Source organism: Heterodontus francisci, chromosome 33 (assembly GCF_036365525.1).
Source record: "Heterodontus francisci isolate sHetFra1 chromosome 33, sHetFra1.hap1, whole genome shotgun sequence".
Classification (NCBI taxonomy): Eukaryota; Metazoa; Chordata; class Chondrichthyes; order Heterodontiformes; family Heterodontidae; genus Heterodontus; species Heterodontus francisci.
In genome coordinates, this window is record NC_090403.1 from 49,959,356 (window position 1) to 49,982,269 (window position 22,914).

Here is a 22,914-nt window from a genome sequence, read left to right on the forward strand (position 1 = left end):
AAATCATGTTTGACAAACCTGTTGGAGTTTTTTGAGGATGTTACTTGTAGCATAGATAAAGGAGAACCAGAGGATGTGGTGTATTTGATTTTCAGAAGGCTTTTGTTAAAAGTCCCACACAGGAGGTTAGTAAACAAAATTAGAGCGCATGGGATTTGGGGTAATATATTAGTATGGATTGAGAATTGGTTAACAGACAGAAAACAGAGAGTAGGAATAAACTGGTCATTCTCAGGATGGCAGGCTCTTACTAGTAGGGTTCTGCTCTTCACAATCTACATAAATAATTTGAATGTGAGGACCAAAGGTAATATTTCCAAATTTGCTGATGACACAAACTAGGTGGGAATGTAATTTGTGAGGAGGATGCAAGGAGGCTTAGAGCGGCCTTGGACAGGCTAAGTGAATGGGCAAGAACATGGCAGATGGAATATAATGTGAATAAGTGTGAAGTTATCCACTTTGGTAGGAAAAACAGAAAGACAGAGTATTTCTTAAATGGTGAGAGGTTGGGAAGTGTTGATGTCCAAAGGGACCTGGGTTTCCTTGTTCGAGTCACTAAAAACTAGCATACAGGTGCAGCAAGCAATTCGGAAGGCAGATGGTATATTGGCCTTCATCGCAGGGCGATTTGAGTATAGGAGTAAAGAAGTCTAGCTGTAATTGTATAGAGCCTTGGTGAGAGCAAACCTGGAGTATTGTGTACAGTTTTGGTCTCATATAAGGAAGGATATACTTGCCATTGAGGGAGTGCGACAGAGGTTCACCACACTAATCCCTGGGATGGCGGGATTGTCCTTTGAGCAGAGAGTGAGGAAACTGGGCCTGTATTATCTCGAGTTTTGAAGAATGAGAGGTGATCTCATTGAAACTTACAAAATTTTTACAGGGCGTGACAAGGTGGATGTAGCTAGGGTGTTTCCCCTGGCTGGTGAGTGTAGAACCAGGGGACATAGTCTCAACATAAGGGGTAAGCCATTTAAGACTGAGATAAGGAGAAGTTTCTTCACTGAGCGGGTGGTGAATCTTTGGAATTCTCTACCCCAGAGGGCTGTGGAAGCTCAATCATGGAGCATGTTCAAGACAGAAATCACTAGAGATCTGGAGACAAATGACATCAAGGGATATGGGGATAGTGTGGGAAAATGGCGTTGAGGTAGATGATCAGCCATGATCTAACTGAATAGTGGAGCAGGCTCGATGGGCTGAGTGGCCTACTCCTGCTCCTATGCTCCTAGGAAGAAACAGAGAAGTCAGAAATCCCATCTGCTCTGTCAAAATATATTTATTCTGGCAAACCCTGGATAGCTTACGAAGTCTTGCCTCTTGGCCACTTTTTGCTTGTTCTAGGATGTGCAACACTGCTTAGTACAGGAGTTTCACTTAAATTGACTGTATGGGACATTGCTGATGGTTGATGTAGTACTGAGCCATACATACCAGGAAGGTCCCATAGCCTGCTCCGCCATTCAGTTTCAATCATGGCTGATCTTGGGCTTCAACTCCAATTTCCTACCCGCTTGCCATATCCCATGATTCCCTGAGAGATAAAAATTCTGATTATCTCAGCCTTAAATGTATTCAACGATGGAGCAGCCACAACCCTCTGGGATAGAGAATTGCAAAGATTCACAACCCTTTGAAGTAATTTCTCCTCATCTCAGTCCTAAATGATCGGCCCCTTATCCTGAGACTGTGTCCCTGTGTTTAGGATTCCCCAACCAGTAGAAACAATCTCTCAGCCTTTACCTATCCAACCCCTTCAGAATCTTCTCTGTTTCAATGAGATCACCTCTCATTCTTCAAACCTCCGGAGAATATAAACCCAATTTACTCAGCCTCTCATCATAGGACAGCCCCCTCAACCCAGGGACCAAATAATGAACCTTCGCTGTACCGCCTCCAATGCAAGTATATCCTTTCTTAAATGTGGAGATCAAAACTGCACACAGTACTCCTGATGTGGTCTCACCAAAACCCTGTAATATTGTAGCAAGACGTCTTTATTCCTGTACTCCAATCCCCTTGCAATAAAAGGCAACATGCTTGCTGTACCCGCATGGTAACTTTTTGTGTTCCTTGAATGAGCACACCCAAATTTCTCTGAACATTAAAACTTACAACTTTCACACTTTAAGAAAAATTCTGCTTTTCTATTCTTTTGCTATTGATGGTTTTAGTTGATTGGGCTTATTACAAAAATAATTTTAGTTAAAGAGTGGAACCTACCGTGCTGAGACCCTCGTCCCCAACCCAGTGGACAATAGAAATTGGGGAGTAATTGAGAGTTCCCAAATTTTGGTCTTACACCGCTAGTAGAGTCAAGCCCTAAGCATGGAAATGATAGATTATTTTTTGAGATTGAGGAAGGTCACTGTTCCCAGGTCAGTCAATGAATTGACATCTGAAGCAAGGCTTTATCCCATGAAAACTCTTGACAGATAATCTGTAAGGTGTGTATTTGGAGTGTGAATAATAGAGGAGCCACTGTGTATACTTATCCAGTGAGATATTACTTTGGCCCAGCCAATGCTGGGTGTGTCCCAAACTCGCCATTCACCATGGGTTCTCTATTAATTCCGGCAGGGGCAGAATTTTTGGGCACTAAAAATCTGATCACACTTTCAATCATCTTCTGGAGAAGGGTAAGGTGCAGATTAAGCAGGGGAGGGGAGGGTGGGGAAGGGGTGGTTGGTAGATGCATACTTCACAAAGCCTAGGTCTAATCGTCGTTCCTTGTTGAGCTAGCTCATCTCCATAACATGACAGTAGTTGTATTCTACCATTGGCTTCAGCACCCCTGGGGTAGGAAAAGGAAAATTCAGCTGGACCTATCATGTGTGATCACTATCCAATTAGTCTTGCTGGACACTGAGTGAGGACAGGACTGGATCGACTGTGCAACCTTCCACAGTCAGCTCAGCTGTCTATGCACACTCATGAAAAATGGCCACAAGGTGGTGCTGGGAACCATGGAACTGTAACTCAACATGACCTTTAGAAGAGTAAGGGAGAAAATCTGGAGAGAAAGCGCAGATCATAAACAGTAGTAGATAATTGGTAATGTAGTCCTTTTAATAACAAGCAAGTCATTGAGTTTGAAACTCAAATGCTGTCCTAGTAAATTCAGATACTTAAATGGCATTGATATGACCCAGCAAATATTCAAGTAGGCCTGGTAGCATCTGTGGAGAGAGAAACAGAGTGAACGTTTCAGGTCGATTCCAGCATCCATATAATTTTGCCTTTATTTTAGATATTCATGTAGCTTCATTTCACTAATTTCTTATTAATGTTACAAGGGCTGGGGGTTTAGTGCACTATCCCCAAGCCTTCCTCTCTATCCAGCATTTCAGTGATTGGAATAAGGGATGAGTTTAGGCATCAGTGGCTGAGACTACCTTTACCACTCTTTGTTCTTTCTGCATTGTTTGTCGAAAGTTTTATTCCCCTGTCCTGGATGCACGTAGCTGCCTTGCTGCCAGTGTAAGTTGCCTGCTACAGCACCAGAGTATGCACTGCTGTATGCAATTTGGTACCCAGATGGTATGCAATAGACTGGCAATTAACCAGTGTGCAGAGGGTACGCTGTAAACCAGGAGTTAGTACACTGCTTTCCAGCATGCATGCAGCAAGTCCCCAATCCAGCATGTAGACAATGCATTACTAACCCATTTGGAATATGTACAACTATTTCATACATATGTAGCGAATGCATTACTACTTTGCATGTAGAAAATGCATTGTTTTCTAGCATACAGGAAACGTGTACTCGGGAATGGAGGAAATGCATTATCATCAGGCATGCAGGAAAGGCAATGCAATCTGACTTGCAAAAATATGTTACTGAGCAGAATGCATAAACAACTGAAAACATCCCAAACTGACTTCTCTGTGGAACTAAATTCTGTGCAGACCATGAATTGTTTTCCTGAAATTATATCAAAAAAATGTGAAGCTACAGAAATAAAAATGCTTAGATTATGGAAGTCAAAACAGGTACTGTATATACATTTCATAATTTTTTCCCCACTTTTATTGAATTTCCTCTGCTGATCTGTTGAATGTTCTTGTTATTTCAGAAGCTGTATCCTTAGTGTCATTGTAGTTGCATTGTTCAGATATGACATGGCCAGTATTCATGGTGTTGCCTACTGAAGCCTCATCATCCTATGTTGGCATTAAAAACATTGCAATTAGACCTCTCCCCTTGGACGTGGAATGAATGGAAAAGTCACGGGAAGCTAAATTGGATAGCCCCCAAAACCAGGGACTGTGCTGTGCAGTTAACCTGTGCTCATTGATTGAAATGCAGGGTGCTTGCCAACTTTGTGCTGCCTGCACATTATAATGATTTCTATGTGCAGCCACTGCCAACCATGCTGTTCATTTGGCTGCACACATCAGCAGAAGACTCAAAATCGTAACTTCCTAGCACCACGTAAAGCTAGCCTGCACCCCTTAATGGGAGGTGCATTGTAGCTGGAGCAGGTAGGAAGTGAATCTGTCCTGGCAAACAATAAGGAATGGCACAGCTTGGGAGAGTGAGCTCTAAGGTTTTTGGACACTGCACTGGAGGTCTTGATGGGGGAGATGGAAAGGAAAGATGTCCTGTATCCACAGACACTGCATAGAAAGCAGTGGGAGCAGATACACGTGGAGGTCAGTGCCCAGAATAAAGCTCCGAGGATCTGGATGCAGTGCCACAAGAACTTCTTTTTCTCACAAGTGGTCAAGGCCAGTGAATGCATCTTCAAATGCCACATCCTACCAACTGCACCATTGGCCTCAACCACTGCTCAGTTCATGGCACCCCATCACTCCCCTACCAACAATCTGTTTCAATCATCATTTATACCCAACATTCATATGCTTCACCTCACATCCTGACACGCTTATCACGGCTGCAAACCTCACCCCCACATCTCTCACACTGCCAACTATTCAATCATGACAACCGCATCACCCAAACGGATTGCACATCACTCATTGATATAGTTCCCACTTGCAAAACAAGGTGGCGCACAATTAGAGGCAGGAGGAGCTAACAGGAAGGGGACAGGCACACTTGCATGTCCAAACCCCCATGGAGGAGACCGTGCTGGCCATTATTGAAACAGCCATTGCTGAGGTTGTGGCCAGCGACAGGGCTGAAACCATCAAAGATGACTGTATCCTCATACCAAGCCCTCCTCACATCCCTCTTCGCCCTCATCCCACAATTGCTTCTGATTTACAAGCTGCAGATGATATAAGCAGGCATCTCTTACTTCTCTGCTCCCCTCCCTGCCCCCTCCCTCACCATAACATTGCCCTTGTGCCTTTTTCCTTTCAAATACCGAAGAAGTACAAGCTGGCCAGGCAGTGGAGGAAAAGCAACAAGAGTTATGATGAAGGTGCAGCACTGTCACTTGATTTCACAATCGCAGCCATGAGCTTGGATACTAACACTGCGTGTATCTTAGCGACCGGATTGGAGGAGGGATCTGCAAATGGTGAGATACCGGGCATGAGTGCACTGCAGCCAGCACAGGGGGCAAGGATAACGCAGCGGGTAAGAATAACGCAGGTGCCAGCTCGCTGGAGGACAAGGCCACACACAGGTTCCGCTGATGGGACCTCAATGGGGCAGCCTACAGAAGAATGGGTATGCACAACGAAATGCTTGGTGCATTGGGAAAGCTGCCAGAAAGCCTGTGGTCAGTGTCAAAAAGCCGGGAGCAGTGCAGCTCCAACTTGGCCCAGGGCATTGCACAGAGCTTGGAGCCCATCCTTTCCAGTATAGAAGGGGTGGCCCACTCTGTTCACACACTAAACCCAACCATGATGCAGCATCTGATGGTGCAACTTCTATTGCAGCACAAGCAGAAGCCACCCAATGTCTGAGCGCTACAGTGGAAGCTCCGCTTGCAACCATGCAAGCTCAAATTGCTGCCATTATCACTGTGGATTACTCTGTAGAGGAGCTTGCAGGGTGTCACAGCGGTCCAGCAATCTGTCCTCCAACAGATTACTAGGATTGCTGAGGCACTGTCCTTGGGGAGTGGCAGTGGTTCCGTGGAGCATGAACCTACTGTCCTCTCTCAGAAAGACAGTGTTGTCCTCCCATACTTTGCCACTCCGCCAGTGCCCTTACTATTGCCTGTCAGGCAGGCAACCCAGACAGCTGCTGTCCATGCCAAAATGGTGCAGCTGGACCTTTTAGGCCCAGAGCTTTTCAGTCGTTCTCCAAGGCCATTTGCAGTCTCCCCCACTGAAATTCAGCAACCTTACACCAGCCGTGCTGCATCTACTGGGGTAGCACTTTATAGGAGGATTGGGACAGGCAAAGGCACATGGAAGACGGGCGCTAAGGGAATGTGCAAGGGTCAGTAGTTTATGTTTGTATGCAGTGTGGCATGGTTTCATTTGGAAATTTGGTTGGAATATTTATTTTGTGGTGGCTTTTATTTTTGCATTGTGTCCATGAGTGACAGAGTTCTGGGACTATTGGCGAATGGAGAATTGGGGTTGTGTTTACTGGTGTCACAGTCGAATTAGTTCTTAACGGACAGCCCGGGCAGAAATGGGCTGTCTAGCTTCCTCCTCTTGTACCTGCATGCTGTATAGCTGGTGCCAAGGGCTGTCCCCTCTTGAAGGCAATGTTGTGCAGCATGCAGCAGACGACCATGAATCTTGACACCCACTCTGCTGAACCTCCAAAGTGGTTTAGCAATAGCAGTGTTCCATCAGCATGCCAATAGTCTACTCTATCACATTTTGTATGGCAGTATGACTTTCATTGTATATACGCTGCACACGTGTGGGTGCGTTACGCAATGGAGTCAGGAGCCATGCCATCAGCGGATAACCCTTGTCACCCAGTAGCCACCCTGTTGGTTTACCGTGGTGGCTCAAATGCAGCTGGCACAGCAGACTGCCACAGAATTAAGGCATCACGACTGTTTCCAGAATACGAGGTACATCAGCTGGACGCTGAGGCAGTGGAAACCCTTTCGGTTCCGGTTACAAAGCAGAGTTGACCTGCAGCGACTGCAAAGTGATGTGCGTGCAGTCAGTGGTGCCCTACACCATGAGGAAGCCTGTAATTCTAGCAAAGCCACCTGTTCCCTTCACCTGCTGGTCTCTGGCAAGAGAATGAAATGTAGTTAGTGGTCATTGAACAGGAAGCCTCTGTGACATCACTTATGCAACACTGGATGGCAAACTGAGATGTTGCCAATATCTCCAGCTGCAGCCTTGATGGAGTGAGTGCCATATGTGTTCTTCACCACTGTAATCCTCACAGCCACTAGCAATGCAATCCTTACCCTGCTTTGAATTTGCACTTGTGGCTGCAACAGGTGCCAGATTTCAGTGAAGACATCCTTACTGAAGCGCAGGTGTCTCACACATTGTTCCTCGCTGAGGTTCAGATAGTAAAAAACAGTTCCCTGAACACCCTAGGCAGATATGACCTCCTGCTGAGACCCTTTCTCCCCCTCTTTACTCTCCCTCCTCTTGAGCTCCCTCACTTCCTCGTCTTTTGCTTGGCATCTGTTCATTCTCCCAGTCATGCTGTATTCTGAGGGGAATACCTATTAATGCACTCATGTCTGGGAAGAACTGGTTTGTACAGAAGCCTTGAAATCAGCAAAAAGTCCTTCAGCAGCTGTCACACCACTCCTGGTAGACTTTTGCAACTTGAAAGAACTATGGAAACCACCGAACACTTGTAGAATGATAGGAACAGCCAGAAGACATTAACCAGCAACTATCCTGTAAGTAGTTGGTGATCCCTTCAAATAGTGCTGGCAGGCACGTCTTCCTTGTTGCTTAAGAGAGGGCATTGGCTGGAGCATTGAGTTCCAAAATGTCACTGCTAGCCTCAAATCAGCATTTGGCAGTAATTGATCTTGTAGTCTGCCTACTCAGCATACATCTGACAGATACTAGCCCTCGCTAACACCCTTGCCAAAATGGCATCTGGCGCGATTCACGGCAGACGTGTGCTCATGCACATTGGATGCCATTTTGGTTCCCAGACAGCACCCGTAGTGAGCAAACAATAGGTGCTATCGAGTCGAAATTCATGCACATTTTTTTTTTAGTAAACTATGAATTGCTAGATAAGAAAAGACAAAGGTCCCGCCAGTACACCTCCTACTGTGCTGGTCGTCACACGATGCAGCAATAATAGAGCTGTTGACCAATCATAGAAATCAGTTTTTATCAATTAGTTTACTATAGACCCAGACATGAAGGCCAGGATTCCACGTTGGGCAGACAGGAGCCGGCCACCGACTGAAAAGTCAGTAGTAAACCCGCTTCCGCCTCACCGGGGGATCAGACCGGCATTTTAGGGTCCCAGGCTTTAACTGTTCCGAGACGGGACTTCCACCGGCTTGAGGGAGGAAGTCCCGCCTCATTGAGCTGCTGACCAATCAGCGGGTCGGTAGCTCTTAGTCCCAGCAGCTCCACTGGGAGCAGTGGCCACTGCTGGGACTGCAGCCGAGCTGAAGACATAGAGCCGGGAAGACAGACAGGTTTGGTTGCCTCGCCGGGAGGTAATCGGTCGGGTCCCGGTGAGGCAAGGGTGGTGTGTTGGGTGCTGGGGGTGGTTCGGGTAGCAGGGACAGCCCTTCATCGGGCAGCTTGTGCCCGATGAGCCGGGCCCACCCCTGAGACGATCGGAAGCAGCCCGGTTTTCCCAGCTCCAGGACGCCGTTTTTTGCCACCGCCACCCCCCACCACCTCCCCCACACTCCACCATTCCCCCCCCCCTCCCGGCCTACATAAAGTGGGGTGGAGGCGGGAGCAGGTCGGGAAACTTCCCGGAATCTCACGCTCCATTTTACGCCAGCACCCGCCACACCCCCCCCAGCCCCACCAACCCCGTCACCGTCCGGCTCGTTGGGGTGCCATAAAACTCCGGCCAAAGTGGGTAAAACCCCCGTTGGTGGAGAGTTTTGTAAATCATAGGTCCAAAGTCACAAGTTCCTCCCAAGCATGCTACACTTATCATAATTCAAACCTCAAATTAATCATGCACTGTATCCCAAAACATTTTCTGGTAAATCCATCTAACTTACATTTGAATGAACCTGATTGTTATCCGGTGACCTCTGCCGGGAAGTGTGCATATGTGAACATTTGGGGAAATTCCATGGGCGCATGAATTGCTAGCTCGTGCTCTCTGTGCATCGCTGGGAGCACCCGAGTCAACCTGCAAGTGAGGACTGGATCTGTCTAAGCTCTGATAACCTCCACGTTCAAATAGCTCACCAACACACGTCGTAGGTGCTCATGGATAAAACTGAGCACTTGAACAAGGTACTGGAGGGCAACCAGCAACCATTAAACTGCAGCCCTGAATGAGTCAATGCCTCCAGGTGTGCAAGGATGAACATTCGAAAAAGAAAACGGGTGGTTTTATACTGAAACGGCACAAGCATGACCTAAAAAAAAATTATAAATTAAAGATACGCTCAGATTTACACAGTGAGTAGCTAACAGTAATTGATGCTTTAATCTCCAGTCTGTGCTGAATTATCTAATGATATCCATAACGGTAATAGGGGCTATTGCTCTCAGACTCCACCTTACTGAGAAAAGAAAATCATCCAGGTTTTCCACTCCTGACCACTGATCTTACTGGAGGTGAGCATTTGCTAAGTATCGAACTCTACTAAGGGATGCAAGGATCCAATGGCCTTTTAACACACTGTGTCAAGCATGCACATAAAGAATGGCCACTTGATGAGATACTGGAGGCAACTTGTGTGCTTGGAACTGTACCTCAGCAAGAGGTCAATGGCCTCAGACGCAAATGGGAAGGAGAGGAGAACTCCAATGACGAGAAAGAAAATTCTGTGATTCCATTTATTTTTGCCGTATTGATGGTTTTATGGCTACCATTGCTTGATAGTCAAATCCATGATCTGAAATGAACAATTAAATAAGAAACAGAGCAGGTCAACACGAGATGTCCATCTGTGCCGTGTAACCAGAGAGGACAAACTTCCCATTAGAGATCTTAATTCTGGCCTGTGATTTTGAGTTTGAAGCCAACTGTTGAAAGCATAGACCACCATGTAATCCAGAACTCCTGCTGATGATGGCAAACCAGCACTAATGGCCCTGTTACCATTGCGATACACCTTTTACTTCCTGAAGAGCAGGCAGAACCACGGCAAGCATGGAGGCAAAAAAAAAGAGTTTTCTCAAAGTGGCCCACTGTATTTAATGTGTTTTTTGTTATTTTTAGTATAGTTCAGTAAAAGAGCTTTGTTTTTGAATTTTTCTTTCCCTGTAGCTGAAGTACAAAGTGAGATTGAGCGTATTTTTGAACTGGCCAGGACTCTACAGTTGGTGGCTCTTGACGCAGATACCATAAACCATCCTGCCCAACTTGCCAAAACCTCTCTGGCCCCAATTATAGTCTACATAAAGATTGCTTCACCCAAGGTAAGAGACTTGAGAAGTGTTTTTAAGTTTGACACCTGTTAAGCACTTTTATTTTCTTCCTGCTTACCCAGCTCCCTCAGTGGTACATGGCATTGTACTGGTTTGCACTCTGGCCTTTCTTAATGCTACTGCTCGCTCCGCTCTACGGAGGTTTGTGAAGCAGCCTTCTCTGTCAGAAATTATGTGCTTGCTCCCCGATGGCTTCAAGGTAAAAATGCCACCTCGGAAATTCAATCCCTGCTGCATGCCTCAGTTGATTGGGATAATGGATGAGGCATTAATAATAGCTGCAGCATCCATGGATTAAGGATGGGAATATTGGCCAAAGTTCCTGCTTCCACCCAAGGATGAACAAAGTGCCTGGAGTTGTTGGGTGAGAACGGGATCAAACAATGCAGTGATGTTTTGCCATCCAGTGTGAACATTGGATAAAGCATCACCAGTCTCGAGGGAGAATCGCAAACAAACCAATTCCGAAGGCTTGTTTGTAGAATAATTGATTTTTTTTTAAGGCAACAAACATTTTTGTGTATTGAATTTTACATGGCCTCTGGGAGATTACTTTGAATTCTACTTTTTTAATTTCCACTTTTTGCTCCCTTTTTTAAAAAATAAACTTCTTTTCTCTCAATCTCCTGGACCCCTTTCTTCCCTGTCAGGTCCTCTGCCCTCCCAGATCACTTACCCAACCCTTCAGTGCTCTTTGTTCTTCCTACTTCAGTCGCAGGCTCGACTGTTCACAGCCTTGGTGTTATAATTGGCCCCAAGTTGAGCTTCTGACCGCATATCTGCACTGCCTATTTCCACCTCTGTAAGGTCACCCAACTCCGCCCCGTCTCAGTTCATCTGGTGTTGAAATTCTCACCCATGCCTTTAGTTTAGTTTAGTTTAGAGATACAGCACTGAAACAGGCCCTTTGGCCCACCGAGTCTGTGCCGACCATCAACCACCCATTTTATACTAATCCTACACTAATCCCATATTCCTACCACATCCCCACCTGACCCTATGTTTTCCCTACCACCTACCTATACTCGGGACAATTTCTAATGGCCAATTTACCTATCAACCTGCAAGTCTTTGGCATGTGGGAGGAAACCGGAGCACCCAGAGGAAACCCACGCAGACACAGGGAGAACTTGCAAACTCCACACAGGCAGTACCCGGAATTGAACCCGGGTCGCTGGAGCTGTGAGGCTGCGGTGCTAACCACTGCGCCACTGTGCCGCCCAATTTGTTACCTCTAGCCTTGGCTATTCCAATGCATTCCTGGCTGGCCTCCCACGTTCTATTCTCCATAAGCTTGAGGTCATCCAAAACTCTGCTGCCTGTGTCCTTACTCGCACCAAGTCTCATTCACCCATCACCCCTATGATCACTGGCCTGCATTGGCTCCTGGTTAAGCAACACCTTGATTTTGAAGTTCTCATCTGTGTTTTCAATTCCCTCCCTGGCCTCACCCCCTCCTATCTATATAATCTCTTCCCATAGCCCTCTGAAATATCTGCACTCTTCCAATTCTGGCCTCTTGAGCATCCCCAATTTTAATTGCTCCACCATTGGTGGCTGTACCTTCAGCTGCCAAGGCCCTAAGCTCTGGAGTTTCCTCCCTAAACTCTCTGCCTCCCTACCTCTCCTCCTTCCTTTAAGTTACTCCTTAAAACTTAGCTTTTTTGACCAAGCTTTTGCTCATCTGTCCATTATCTCCTTTTGTGACTTGGTATCAAATTTTGCCTTATAATGCTCCTGGAAAGTGCTTCAGTTTTTTTTTATTACATTAAAAGTGCTACATAAATACTAGTTGTTGTAGTATTGAACAGAAGGTGCTGTCCTTAGACATATCTTCATCTGTGATAATACATTGGTGGAGTTTTTTTTATATTATAACCCTGATGCCAGTGAATCTGAAATTGGAAGAAAGAGCCTACACTATTTCAAAGTCTCTTCTTTTTATATATGTGCAGTCGACTTTGCCCTCACCCCAGATTGAAGGCTAATTTCCTAATTGAAACGCATAAGAGTAGTCCAACTGGTTGCATGTGTATGTTCATTTAATGTAGAAAACTATCATAATCCAGTATTATCCTGAATTGAATTGTTCAATCTCAGAGGTCTGGAAATATTTCCATTGTTAGTGCATCAGAGAGTGTTACAGTGAGAGATTACAGTGTATGTGTTACACTGAGAGAGTGTTAGTGAGGGAGAGATTACTATGTGTCGGAGTGTGTTATAGTGAGCAGCACCTCTGTATAAGCAATAAAGTGAAGACTCATTCTGTAGTAAAATGTTACAGTGAGGTTTATTATTGTGATTTATTTTTGTTTGCAGGTGTTACAGCGGCTGATAAAGTCACGAGGAAAGTCCCAGGCTAAACACCTGAATGTACAGATGGTGGCATCAGACAAGTTAGCCCAGTGTCCTCCGGTCAGTATCTCGCATACAGAGGGAACGGGGCTGAGCAGAAGTGCACACATATTAACAAGGTTCTCTCTTTATCAGGCCTCACTCCTACAGGCTCCTCTTTGTGTGTCTGCCTGTGAAGAATACTGGGTAATACTGGGACCGACATTGGGCTGAAAACACAGATGTGTAAACAGCGGGGTACTGTCAAGATTCTGTATTCAGTGCTGCTGGGAGATCCAAAACGAGTAGAGAAATAAAGTCTAACATAAGGTTTTCTACCTTGTTAAGGTTATTAATGATGAACTTGTGCAGCTTTCTGCAGCTGCATAGCCAACTACTGAACAACAATGAGTGAGCTGCTGTTTCCACTACTGCCTTACTTGCCACACTACATCCTGCTAACAGTTGCAGATATCATTAACAACAACTACTTTACTTCCGGTCTGTAGATATAAAATATATCCTGTGCTGCTAATTTAGGATTATGCTCACTGGTGAGCTCTTTCTTGTGTTGTACAGGCTCCTCCAATTATTTTTATTTTTTTATTTAGAGATACAGCACTGAAACAGGCCCTTCAGCCCACCGAGTCTGTGCCGACCAACAACCACCCATTTATACTAATCCTACAGTAATCCCATATTCTCTACCACATCCCCACCATTCTCCTACCACCTACCTATACTAGGGGCAATTTACAATGGCCAATTTACCTATCAACCTGCAAGTCTTTGGTGGTGGGAGGAAACCAGAGCACCCGGCGAAAACCCACGCAGACACAGGGAGAACTTGCAAACTCCACACAAGCAGTACCCAGAACTGAACCCGAGCCGCTGGAGCTGTGAGGCTGCGGTGCTAACCACAGCGCCACTGTGCCGCCCAAATTAGTTGACGCTGTCTTCACTCCTTGAATGAGACATTGCCTTCTCTGCATATTTGGCAACAGTGGTGCATCACTTTTCTCCTTAATACATGTGCCAGGCTAGGGCAGTAAACGTGCTTTTTAAAAAAATTGACATTCAGCCTTTTCCCTTTCCACAGAGGGACTAACGAGTTTTGGGGGATTTAGGATTAGGTTTGCCAGCTCCGTCCTGCCAGTTTTATCAGTGGATTTAGGGCAGACAGCACTGGAAATATGCTCAAGGATGCACTCTGGGCAGGATGGGACGCACCAATGTACTTTCCAGCAGGTAATGCTGGCAGAGTGAAATGCCCCTCAAGGGGGCAAGCAATTATCAGGCTTCCATTGTGTTCCCCTCAAATGCCCAGTGTGAATACTGGATGCAGGGACCACCTGTTAGGCTCCAGCTTCCAGGATTCAGTTGGAACGTAGGAGTGGCAGTAGGCCATTCAGCCCCTTGAGCCTGTTCTGCCATTCAGTTAGGGCAAGCCTGATTTCTGTTTCAAGTCCATTTTCCCATCTTGGTTCCATATGTCAATAGTGAACAGGAGTAAAGTTTGGGAAGTCACTTTCGGAGCATGGTTACACAAGAGCTCGGAGGATCTTGCTTGACACCCAGTTTTCTGGCAGCAGGTCACCTGATGGTGACTCAGGAGCTGGAACTGTAACCAATTTTTCCTTCCCGTGACCGCAGACTGCTGAAGCCAGTTGTGGCCCTAGAGAGTCCAACTAAGTCAGAACAGACTAAGGATTGAACTGGGGATGTTCTTGGTCAACATGCTTGGTTTCACACCAAGTAGTGAATTTGCTAACTTGGAGAACTTTGAACTTTCTCCACCGCTATTTTTTTTAAAAAATCCATTCACAGGATGTGGGTGTCAATGGCAAGGCCAACATATATTGCCCATCCTTAATTGCCCTTGAGAAGGTGGTAGTGAGCTGCCGCCTTGAACCGCTGCAGTCCTTGTGGTGTAGGTACACCAACAGTACTGTTAGGGAAGGTGTTGGAATCTATTCTAAAGGATGTGATAAATGGACACTTAGATAATAATGATCTGATTGGGCATAGTCAATATGGATTTATGAATGGGAAATCATGTTTGACGAACCTGTTGGAGTTTTTTGAGGATGTTAGTAACAGAATTGATAAAGGGGGAGTCAGTGGACGTAGTATACTTGCATTTTCATAAGGCTTTTGATAAAATCTCCCACAGGAGGTTGGTTAGCAAAATTAAAGCACATGGGATAGGAGGTAATATACTGGCATGGATTAAGCAATGGTTAACAGGCAGAAAACAGAGAGTAGGAATAAACGGGTCATTCTTGCATTGGCAGGCTGTAACTAGTGGGGTACCACAAGGATCAATACTTGGGCCCCAGCTGTTCACAATCTATATCAATGACTTGGATGTGGGGACCAAATGTAATAATTCCAAGTTCGCAGATGCAAAACTTGGTGGGAATGTGTGTTGTGAGCAAGATGCAAAGCAGCTTCAAGGGGATTTGGACAGATTTAGTGAGTGGGCAAGAATGAGGCAGATGGAAAATGTGAGGATATCCATTTTGGTAGGAGGAATGGATGTGCAGAGTATTTCTTAACTGGTAAGAGATTAGAAAGTGTAGATGTACAAAGGGACCTGGGTGTCCTCGTCTATAAGTCACTGAAAGCTAACATGTAGGTGCAGCAGGCAATTAAGAAGGCTAATGGTATGTTATCCTTTATCACAAGTGGATTTGAGTACAGGAGTAGTGAGGTCTTGCTTCAATTGTATAGGACCTCGGTTAGACTGCATCTGGAGTACTGTGTGCAGTTTTGGTCCCCTTACCTTAGGAAGGATATTACTGCCATAGAAGGAGTGCAACGAAGGTTCACCAGACTTGTTCCCAGGATGGTGGGACTCAAGAGATTGGGGAAACTGGGCCTGTATTCTCTAGAGTTTCGAAGAATGAGAGGTGATCTCATTGAAACCTACAAAATATTTAAAGGGATAGACAGGATAGATGCAGCTAAGATGTTTCCCCTGGTTGGGGAGTCTAGAACCAGGGGACACAATTTCAAAATAAGCTGAAAGCCACTTAGGACAGAGATGAGGAAATATTTCTTAGCTCAGAGGGTTGTGAATCTTTGGAATTCTCTACCCCAGAGGGCTGTGGAAGCTCAGTCTCATTGAGTATGTTTAAAGTAGAGATTGACAGATTTCTAAATACCAATGACATAAATGGATATGGGGATAGTGTGGGAAAAAGGCATTGAAGTGGATGATTAGCCATGATTGTATTGAATGGTGGAGCAGGCTCAATGGGCTGAATAGCCTACTCCTGCTCCTATGTTCCTAGTTCCAGGATTTTGACCCAATGGCGATGAAGGAACATGCCGGGATGATGTGTGATTTGGAAGGGATGGCATTCCCGTGCACCTGCTACCCTTATCCTTCTAGGTGATGATAGTCAAGGGCTTGAGAGGTGCTGTTGAAGAAGCCTTATACTGTATCCTGTAGATACGCTATCTTTTACCATGAGTATAGTGAGCAAAACCAGATTCAAGTATCCAGGGAGAAAATAGTGAACTTACTGCTCGGGTGTTAAATCGGGTTGTATGTTGGCTGCCCATTATTAAAACCATTGATTTCAATGAGTGCAGAGACTATGGTTGGTTGGGGAGAAAGGAGAAAAACATCGTTTTAAATTGTGCTATCATTTTCTTCCCTTGACAGGAACTGTTTGATATCATTCTGGATGAAAATCAATTGGAAGACGCTTGTGAGCATCTGGCAGAGTACCTTGAAGCCTATTGGAAGGCTACCCACCCAGCTAGCTGCAATCCCCCCAACCCTCTTTTGAACCGCACCATGGCAACCGCTGCCCTAGCTGCCAGCCCAGCGCCAGTGTCCAACTTACAGGTACAAGTCCTCACTTCTCTCAAGCGTAACCTTGACTTCTGGGGCACAAGTGACGATGGAAACAAAGAAGCCACAAAACAGCAGACGGAAGCAGAAGATGCAGTCTAGCTGTGAAACAGACAGAAAGGAGAGAGAGCACAGTGGTGGTGGTACTTTAAATGTTCTTCCCAACTCCTGTCTCAATTTGTAGCCCCTTTAGTAGAGTGTGGTTGCATGTTGATGTCCGCTAACCATGCGCTTTTCTTTTTTGGCCAGGAAAATGACACTCAAGAAAAGAAAGTGGCACCAGTTAAGAGAGAGCCACTTCTTTTTTCTTCAGTAACGGGCAATCCCACTTGTCTATGGCACATTGTTTGTGGCTTTTTTCTATTGTTCCATTTTTGAGCAGCATGCAAATTGTGAGCCAGCATTTCGACTTCAGGCACATTCCCAGCTAGTAGTTAGAGCTGGACTGCACAGCTTCAAATAAGTTATATTTGAGAAAAGATGATGTCTTTGCTACATTCAAAGCGAACAAACCCTGACTCATGTGTAGCCAAACCAAACTGAGCCAACATAAAATCCAGTAGATTAGTTCTCAATTCTCTCAACCTACAACATTGTAAAATCAAATTGGAAGCTCCTCCAAAGGCAAAGGGACATTAAAGATGCATTTACACCATAACTTTAGTGTTACTGAGAAACAGTTTCCACTTCACAGCTTTGCTAAAATGTCAGTATAACTCAGAAGTCATGATCTATCCCGAGTTCAGAGAGAGGAACTCTAGTCAGACCTCCTAAGTACTTTTTAAACCTAGGTAAAGTTGATTCATAGAGTGCAGACACTTGCATCCAAGCTCTCAGAGCATTTGAAATTTTAACAGCTGGTTTGCGAGCTCTGCCTATGAGTTTCAGACTGATAACTTCAATGCAAATGTGTGTTAGAGGGATTGTGACTAGAGTGGAATTACTTGTAATACTCATAACTATGAGGGATTATTGACCCTTACAGATCTTTCTCTGTGACTCCTGCTGAATTGTGGGGAATTACGGCAAATGGAGGATATATATTTTCATTTCAGAAAATTGCTTGAATTCTTGAAATTAAATGATATATATCTTTTTCAGGGACCTATCTGTCCTGTTCAGTTCTGGACATTCTCAGTGAGCTCTAGGATTCTGTGTATACAGTAGGCACAGTGGTAATCTTAAACTATGGATTGGGACTGGGATAAACCTCAACGTTTAACTTTAATATTTTGGACTAAAACCCTTGGAGCAAAATAATGTGGACGTCAGTGGTTACAAAATACGGGGGGTAAGAGTTTAGGTGTTGAGAGATGGGCAAGTCGGAGAATAGACTAATGTTCCTTTGGCATACTTTACCAATTTTAAATGAATGCAATTATGAGATTTGCAATAGTTTGTGAGTAGTTTAAACACTCTTCAGCCAACACAGAGCATTGTAGGTTTGAAGGGTTTCTGTGCATTGTGCGTGTCAAATTTCTGTGTATGCTATTTTAATAAAGATTCATGACTATTCAAAATAGCGTTCACAGGAGTTTGATGCATTTGGTGAACACAATTTTAGCAGTAGTGAGTCACCAAACAAAAGGCTACAGGTAACTAGTAGGGAGGGGTAGTGATGACTAAGCTAAGAACTGCTCTGCACATGGTGAATAGTTGTGTGAGTCTAACTGTAGACCTACCCTAGCCTGAGTCACTGCCCTCAGGAAAGAAGGGGAAAACACTGAAAACAAAAATACGATTAAAACTACAGTAAAATCCATATATAGTAAAATTTTGTCACAACTAGCTGATCTTTCCTAAGTCTCAGTTTATTCCTGGTTTAGTCAGCACTGCTGTGACTTCTTTTTATGTGTTATTTTAGTTATGAGAAACTTGTCGTTTCAGCACCGTAATCGTTCACCCATTGTTTTCTCCCAGGGCTACATATGAACTGCGGCTGAGAGCAGATGGCCTATTCTCAGTCAGCCAGCAAGAAGTGCCCAAGAGGAGTTGGGTGGTGGACTGCCCCTCCCTGTTTGGGAATAGCACCATCTGTTCTGAGCCTCTCTACTGGGTGAACCAAAGCCTATAGAAGGCAAAAACATAGCTTAAAGACAGACCTTATATAGGTTGCTTGCACACCTTCTGTACTGTAGAATGCAGGTTGTGTGTCACTGCCTGTGCAAACTCACTTTGTAAGATTAGAACCATTTTACCAGGATTTACTCACTGCACAGCTACAGGAACTGACCCACAGTCTTGTTTAATGAGAAAAACAATCGCACCTATGCCAAAAGTTGCTGCTTCCCTGGGTGTGTCTGGACATGGTGGTGGGCTGAGACACGGCATTGGGCAGGCAGATTGGGGATCGATAGAAATTGGTTTTGGGGCCTCACATGACTACCTGGACTGAGCTGACTCCTGGTTGTGTCTCCACATGAAGATTGCCTGATGGAGACATCAATTTTGGGAGGCCTACCTTATCAACAGTGGGTCTCTGGGTGGGCAGGGGAGGGTTTTGAGCTAACTACAGGGAGTGGGGGGAGTGATTGTGACTCCTCTGGACTCAGAAACTCTCCTTCTCTTCCTCCTTTCTCCACAGGAAGGTGTTCTTTTCAAAGAAAAACTACATTTTTAAGTTCATACTGCCAAAAGGATCTAAGGCTTGTTCATTGGTTGACTAATTTTTCAAAGGGGTCTTTTAACATAGATTAGGTTCCTAATTTACATATTTAAGATGTCTAATGCCTGGGGCCTCACCAGTTTGGCAGTGAGACCAACATCTGCGCATATTGGGTGTAGGAGATCCCGTGGCTAAATTGATGCACTCTGTGCTGTTCTATGTTCTAGAAACAACACACCAAATTGTAATTTAGCAGATTTACACTGATCATTTTTACTTGAGGGCTGAGCCGATTATATATTTATTGCATGGAATCTTGAAAGTTATCACCTTGAGTTTCTCCAGGGGTGTTCTGGCAAGATAATGAGCAGCACCCCACAGAGAAATGGTGTAAACAATTGTTCCTTCAGGGGCTCAGCTATGGGTACAATATTGGATCAGAAGAACCCTGTAGAAATTGATGATTGTATTGTCTACTCCTCTCAGACCCAAATTCCTGCCTCCAAATGAACTACATCACAGAAACAGGCCATTCAGCCCAACTGGTCTATCCTTCTGTTTATGCTCCATGCGAGCTCCCTCCCACCCCTCTTCATCTAATCCTGTCAACATAGCCTTCTATTCCTTTCTCCCTCATGTACTTACCTTGCGTCCTCTTAAACTTATCAATGTTAATTGCCTCAACCACTCCCCATGTAATAGCTTCATCTGGTAATTTTTTTCTAAGCAGTCAGTTGCCACTTTGCTGTTGTTTATGTTGCTTAATTCAAATTATACAACAATTCCAATTTTTTTTTTCGTAGAGGGAATAGGGCTTGTAATCATCAGGAGTTATTGTATAAACAATGAAAAGTTGGGTTACTTGTGGGGCTGACAGGATTCAGTTATTAATATTCCTTCATGGTTTCCAGTAGAGACCAGTCCTGAGTGACTTTGTCAATCTGGCACTGCATTGGTTAATGAGTTGTGTGAGATTCCTCCGCGACTACATTTTAAACTTGTTAATGGCTGTGTTACAATACCACGCAAAGGAGTTTACGTTATCTCAACAACTGGTGCACTACCAAAGGAAATTAAACTCGCAGGATTGAGCCCAGTAACCTCAAAAATTAACAGTACAGAAGTAAAAAGAATGCGTACAAATGTATTAATAAGAATTGAATCCTACAAGACCTGTTTATGTGGGAGCAGAGGCATCGGGTTAAAAAATATTGAGCATGTGAGTGGGATTTGCGTACACACTCCAAGCAGAGGGCTATGCAAACTGCCTGCAGGCCTATTCCAAGGGGCCTACATTCAGGTGCATTTTACAATTTTGTCGACAGCTAACTCTTTGCAAAAGTTTACAACATTAATGGGTAGTTTTTGAGTATTTGTCTCATGGCTCACTGCTATGTTGCATGTGTGTGTCCTTAAGTTCCAATTAGTTTTGATGGGACAAATATAAAACCAAAAGGAGAAAGAAAGAACGCAACAGGGAGCAATTTTAACCTGACCCGCACATCGAAGGAACAAGTGGGATTGGGTACAAATGCTGCTTTTACAACCAACCAGAATTTACTCTCCGTTGATGTCAAACCAGCATCCCCTGTGTTTCCCACCCAGTGTGAGTTAGGTTAAAAGTGATCCCTTTAGACTCAGTAATGGTGCAATGTGTTCACAAGAAAAGTCAAGGACAAGGACGAACTATTTATTCAGCTTGATGTCTTTATGGTCCAGAGAAACATTGAGAAGTAGATAGATGCCACACTGTGCACCTGGGCAACCCTTTAACTTAGAGACACCTGTACCACTGGGGAGGGAATAACAAACAGAAAATGCCAGAACCATGTAGAGTCTGTAGGAGAGTGACAGCTTAAAACTTCAACTGACACTATTGCTAACAGGTCTGACTAGATCCTAACTTGAGTGGCACCTGGGCTGTCAAATCATTTTCTGCTTTTGTTTCCAATTTGCGGTATTTGTGGGACTTTCTTTTGGCCAATAAAGGGATGGTTGTGCTCAAAAAGTTGAAAATAACATGCATTGGAGGAGGGTGTATTCCTCTTGGGCCTTAATGTAAAGCGAATCAGCAGGCTTGTTTTGCATTCCGACTGATTTTATTTTGACTCCACTGGATTAGAAAATTGGCCGAAGTGTAGAACAGGCGCCTGATTTACATTCGCCAGCTCCTGATTACTGCCCCACAAAACCTGCTGCTTTGAATTTTCTTGGTTGGTTGATACTGTGAAGGGTACATAGTATTTTAATGCTGAATTAATTATTTTGACACAAGTTTTCAGAATTTTAAGTTTTTCTTTTTTTTTACACACACATTTGAAGGTGGTGAGCCCTTTGTTTTGCTGGTCCTTGCAGGTGCAGTGTCTGTTATTTAAAAAGCAAAGCAAATTTCAGGCAAGCTGATCAAAGATTGATGTCAGTGTCCAAACAAGGCTGGCTTGGTCTGGAGTGGCTGAGTTGATCAGGCCAGAAAGCTCTCGGCCACCATTCCTGGGCAGCTGGCTTTAGCCACGGCAACAGTAAGAGCACCACAGTTCTGGTGCAATCAGTGAAATTAAATATCAGGCGGGGCGGAAATCTGATCTCGTCCGTATTACGCCACTGCCCGAGACCAATTTCTACCCCTGGTTCCTCTTCCACGCTCCTCCAGACTCTCTTAATCCTCAATAATTCGGTCCAAGAATCTGCACAGGCCACCAGAAACAAAAATGTGCATCTCTCTAAGTTGTTTTTTTAATGCCGAAGTGATCACTTATTTTTCTGAATTAGTCTAATTGGAACTTAAAAGTTTTAACAGTTGGAGTTCGTGTTGACGTTGCTAAAACAAAGCTGCTTTTTTTTAACGTGTTCTTGAGCTTTATACTTAACAAACTAAAAGAAAGAGGGCCGATGGGATTGTTTGTGTTTCCCTGTTGCTGCTGACCTGTGTTATTAATCTGCTGTAAGAGACTGTGCTTCTTCTGGTTAACCTGTGCTTGTTTTTCCTCCACCCCCATTCTCTCTCTGCATGGTGTGCTGCTACTAACTAGGGTCCCTACTTAGTGCATGGAGAGCAAAGCAATGACTGTTCGACAGCTGATCGGACAGGCTTGCATGACTATCGGACCGACTCTGCCAGGCAGTCCTACCATCGCTTGCCCTCCTCCACACCTCAGTACAGCCATCACCCAAGGGCCATGTCCCGCGGTCTGTCCCGCCAGGACACCTTTGACTTGGAGACGCAGGGCAGTCGGGACTCCGCCTACACCGAGCCCGGGGACTCCTGCATGGACACGGACCCTTACGATGACCAGGAGGCCTTGGAGGAGCCGCACAGCACCGGCGCCCACTGGCACGGCATCACACGGCAGGAGTCCTGGGAGGACGACGAGGAGCAGGACAGTCACAGACAGCAGAGGAGCCGGCTGAAAGCCAGAGAGCGCTACCACCAGAACAACGACGAGGTCTTGTCCAGGAAACAGAGCGACATCGAGGAGTGGAACCGCGACGTATACATTTGCTAAAATGCAGCTCGCACTGCTGCTCGGGATTGTCTCCTGCTCCCCTTTTGGAGAGTTTTGTTATCTTGTCCTGCTGCCCGTCAGTTCTGTTTCATCGAAATACTTGTCCAATGCGAGGAAGAGTTCACATTGTTTTTAGAATTTGAAGTATTTGT

At 44.9% G+C, this 22,914-nt stretch overlaps 2 protein-coding genes across 2 annotated transcripts in view; one reads left to right on the forward strand and one right to left on the reverse strand.

The window, feature by feature from the left end:
• cacnb1 (calcium channel, voltage-dependent, beta 1 subunit) overlaps positions 1-22,762 on the forward strand; it is a 262,363-nt gene extending 239,601 nt beyond the window's left edge. Inside the window, exons 11-14 of the mRNA XM_068013537.1 lie at positions 10,295-10,446; positions 12,775-12,870; positions 16,463-16,648; positions 22,289-22,762. Of these exons, the coding sequence (XP_067869638.1) occupies positions 10,295-10,446; positions 12,775-12,870; positions 16,463-16,648; positions 22,289-22,762 (908 nt within the window). The remainder of the gene's footprint in view (positions 1-10,294; positions 10,447-12,774; positions 12,871-16,462; positions 16,649-22,288) is intronic.
• Positions 1-22,914, reverse strand: part of rpl19 (ribosomal protein L19) — a 431,812-nt gene that overhangs the window by 327,929 nt on the left and 80,969 nt on the right. The window lies entirely within an intron of this gene.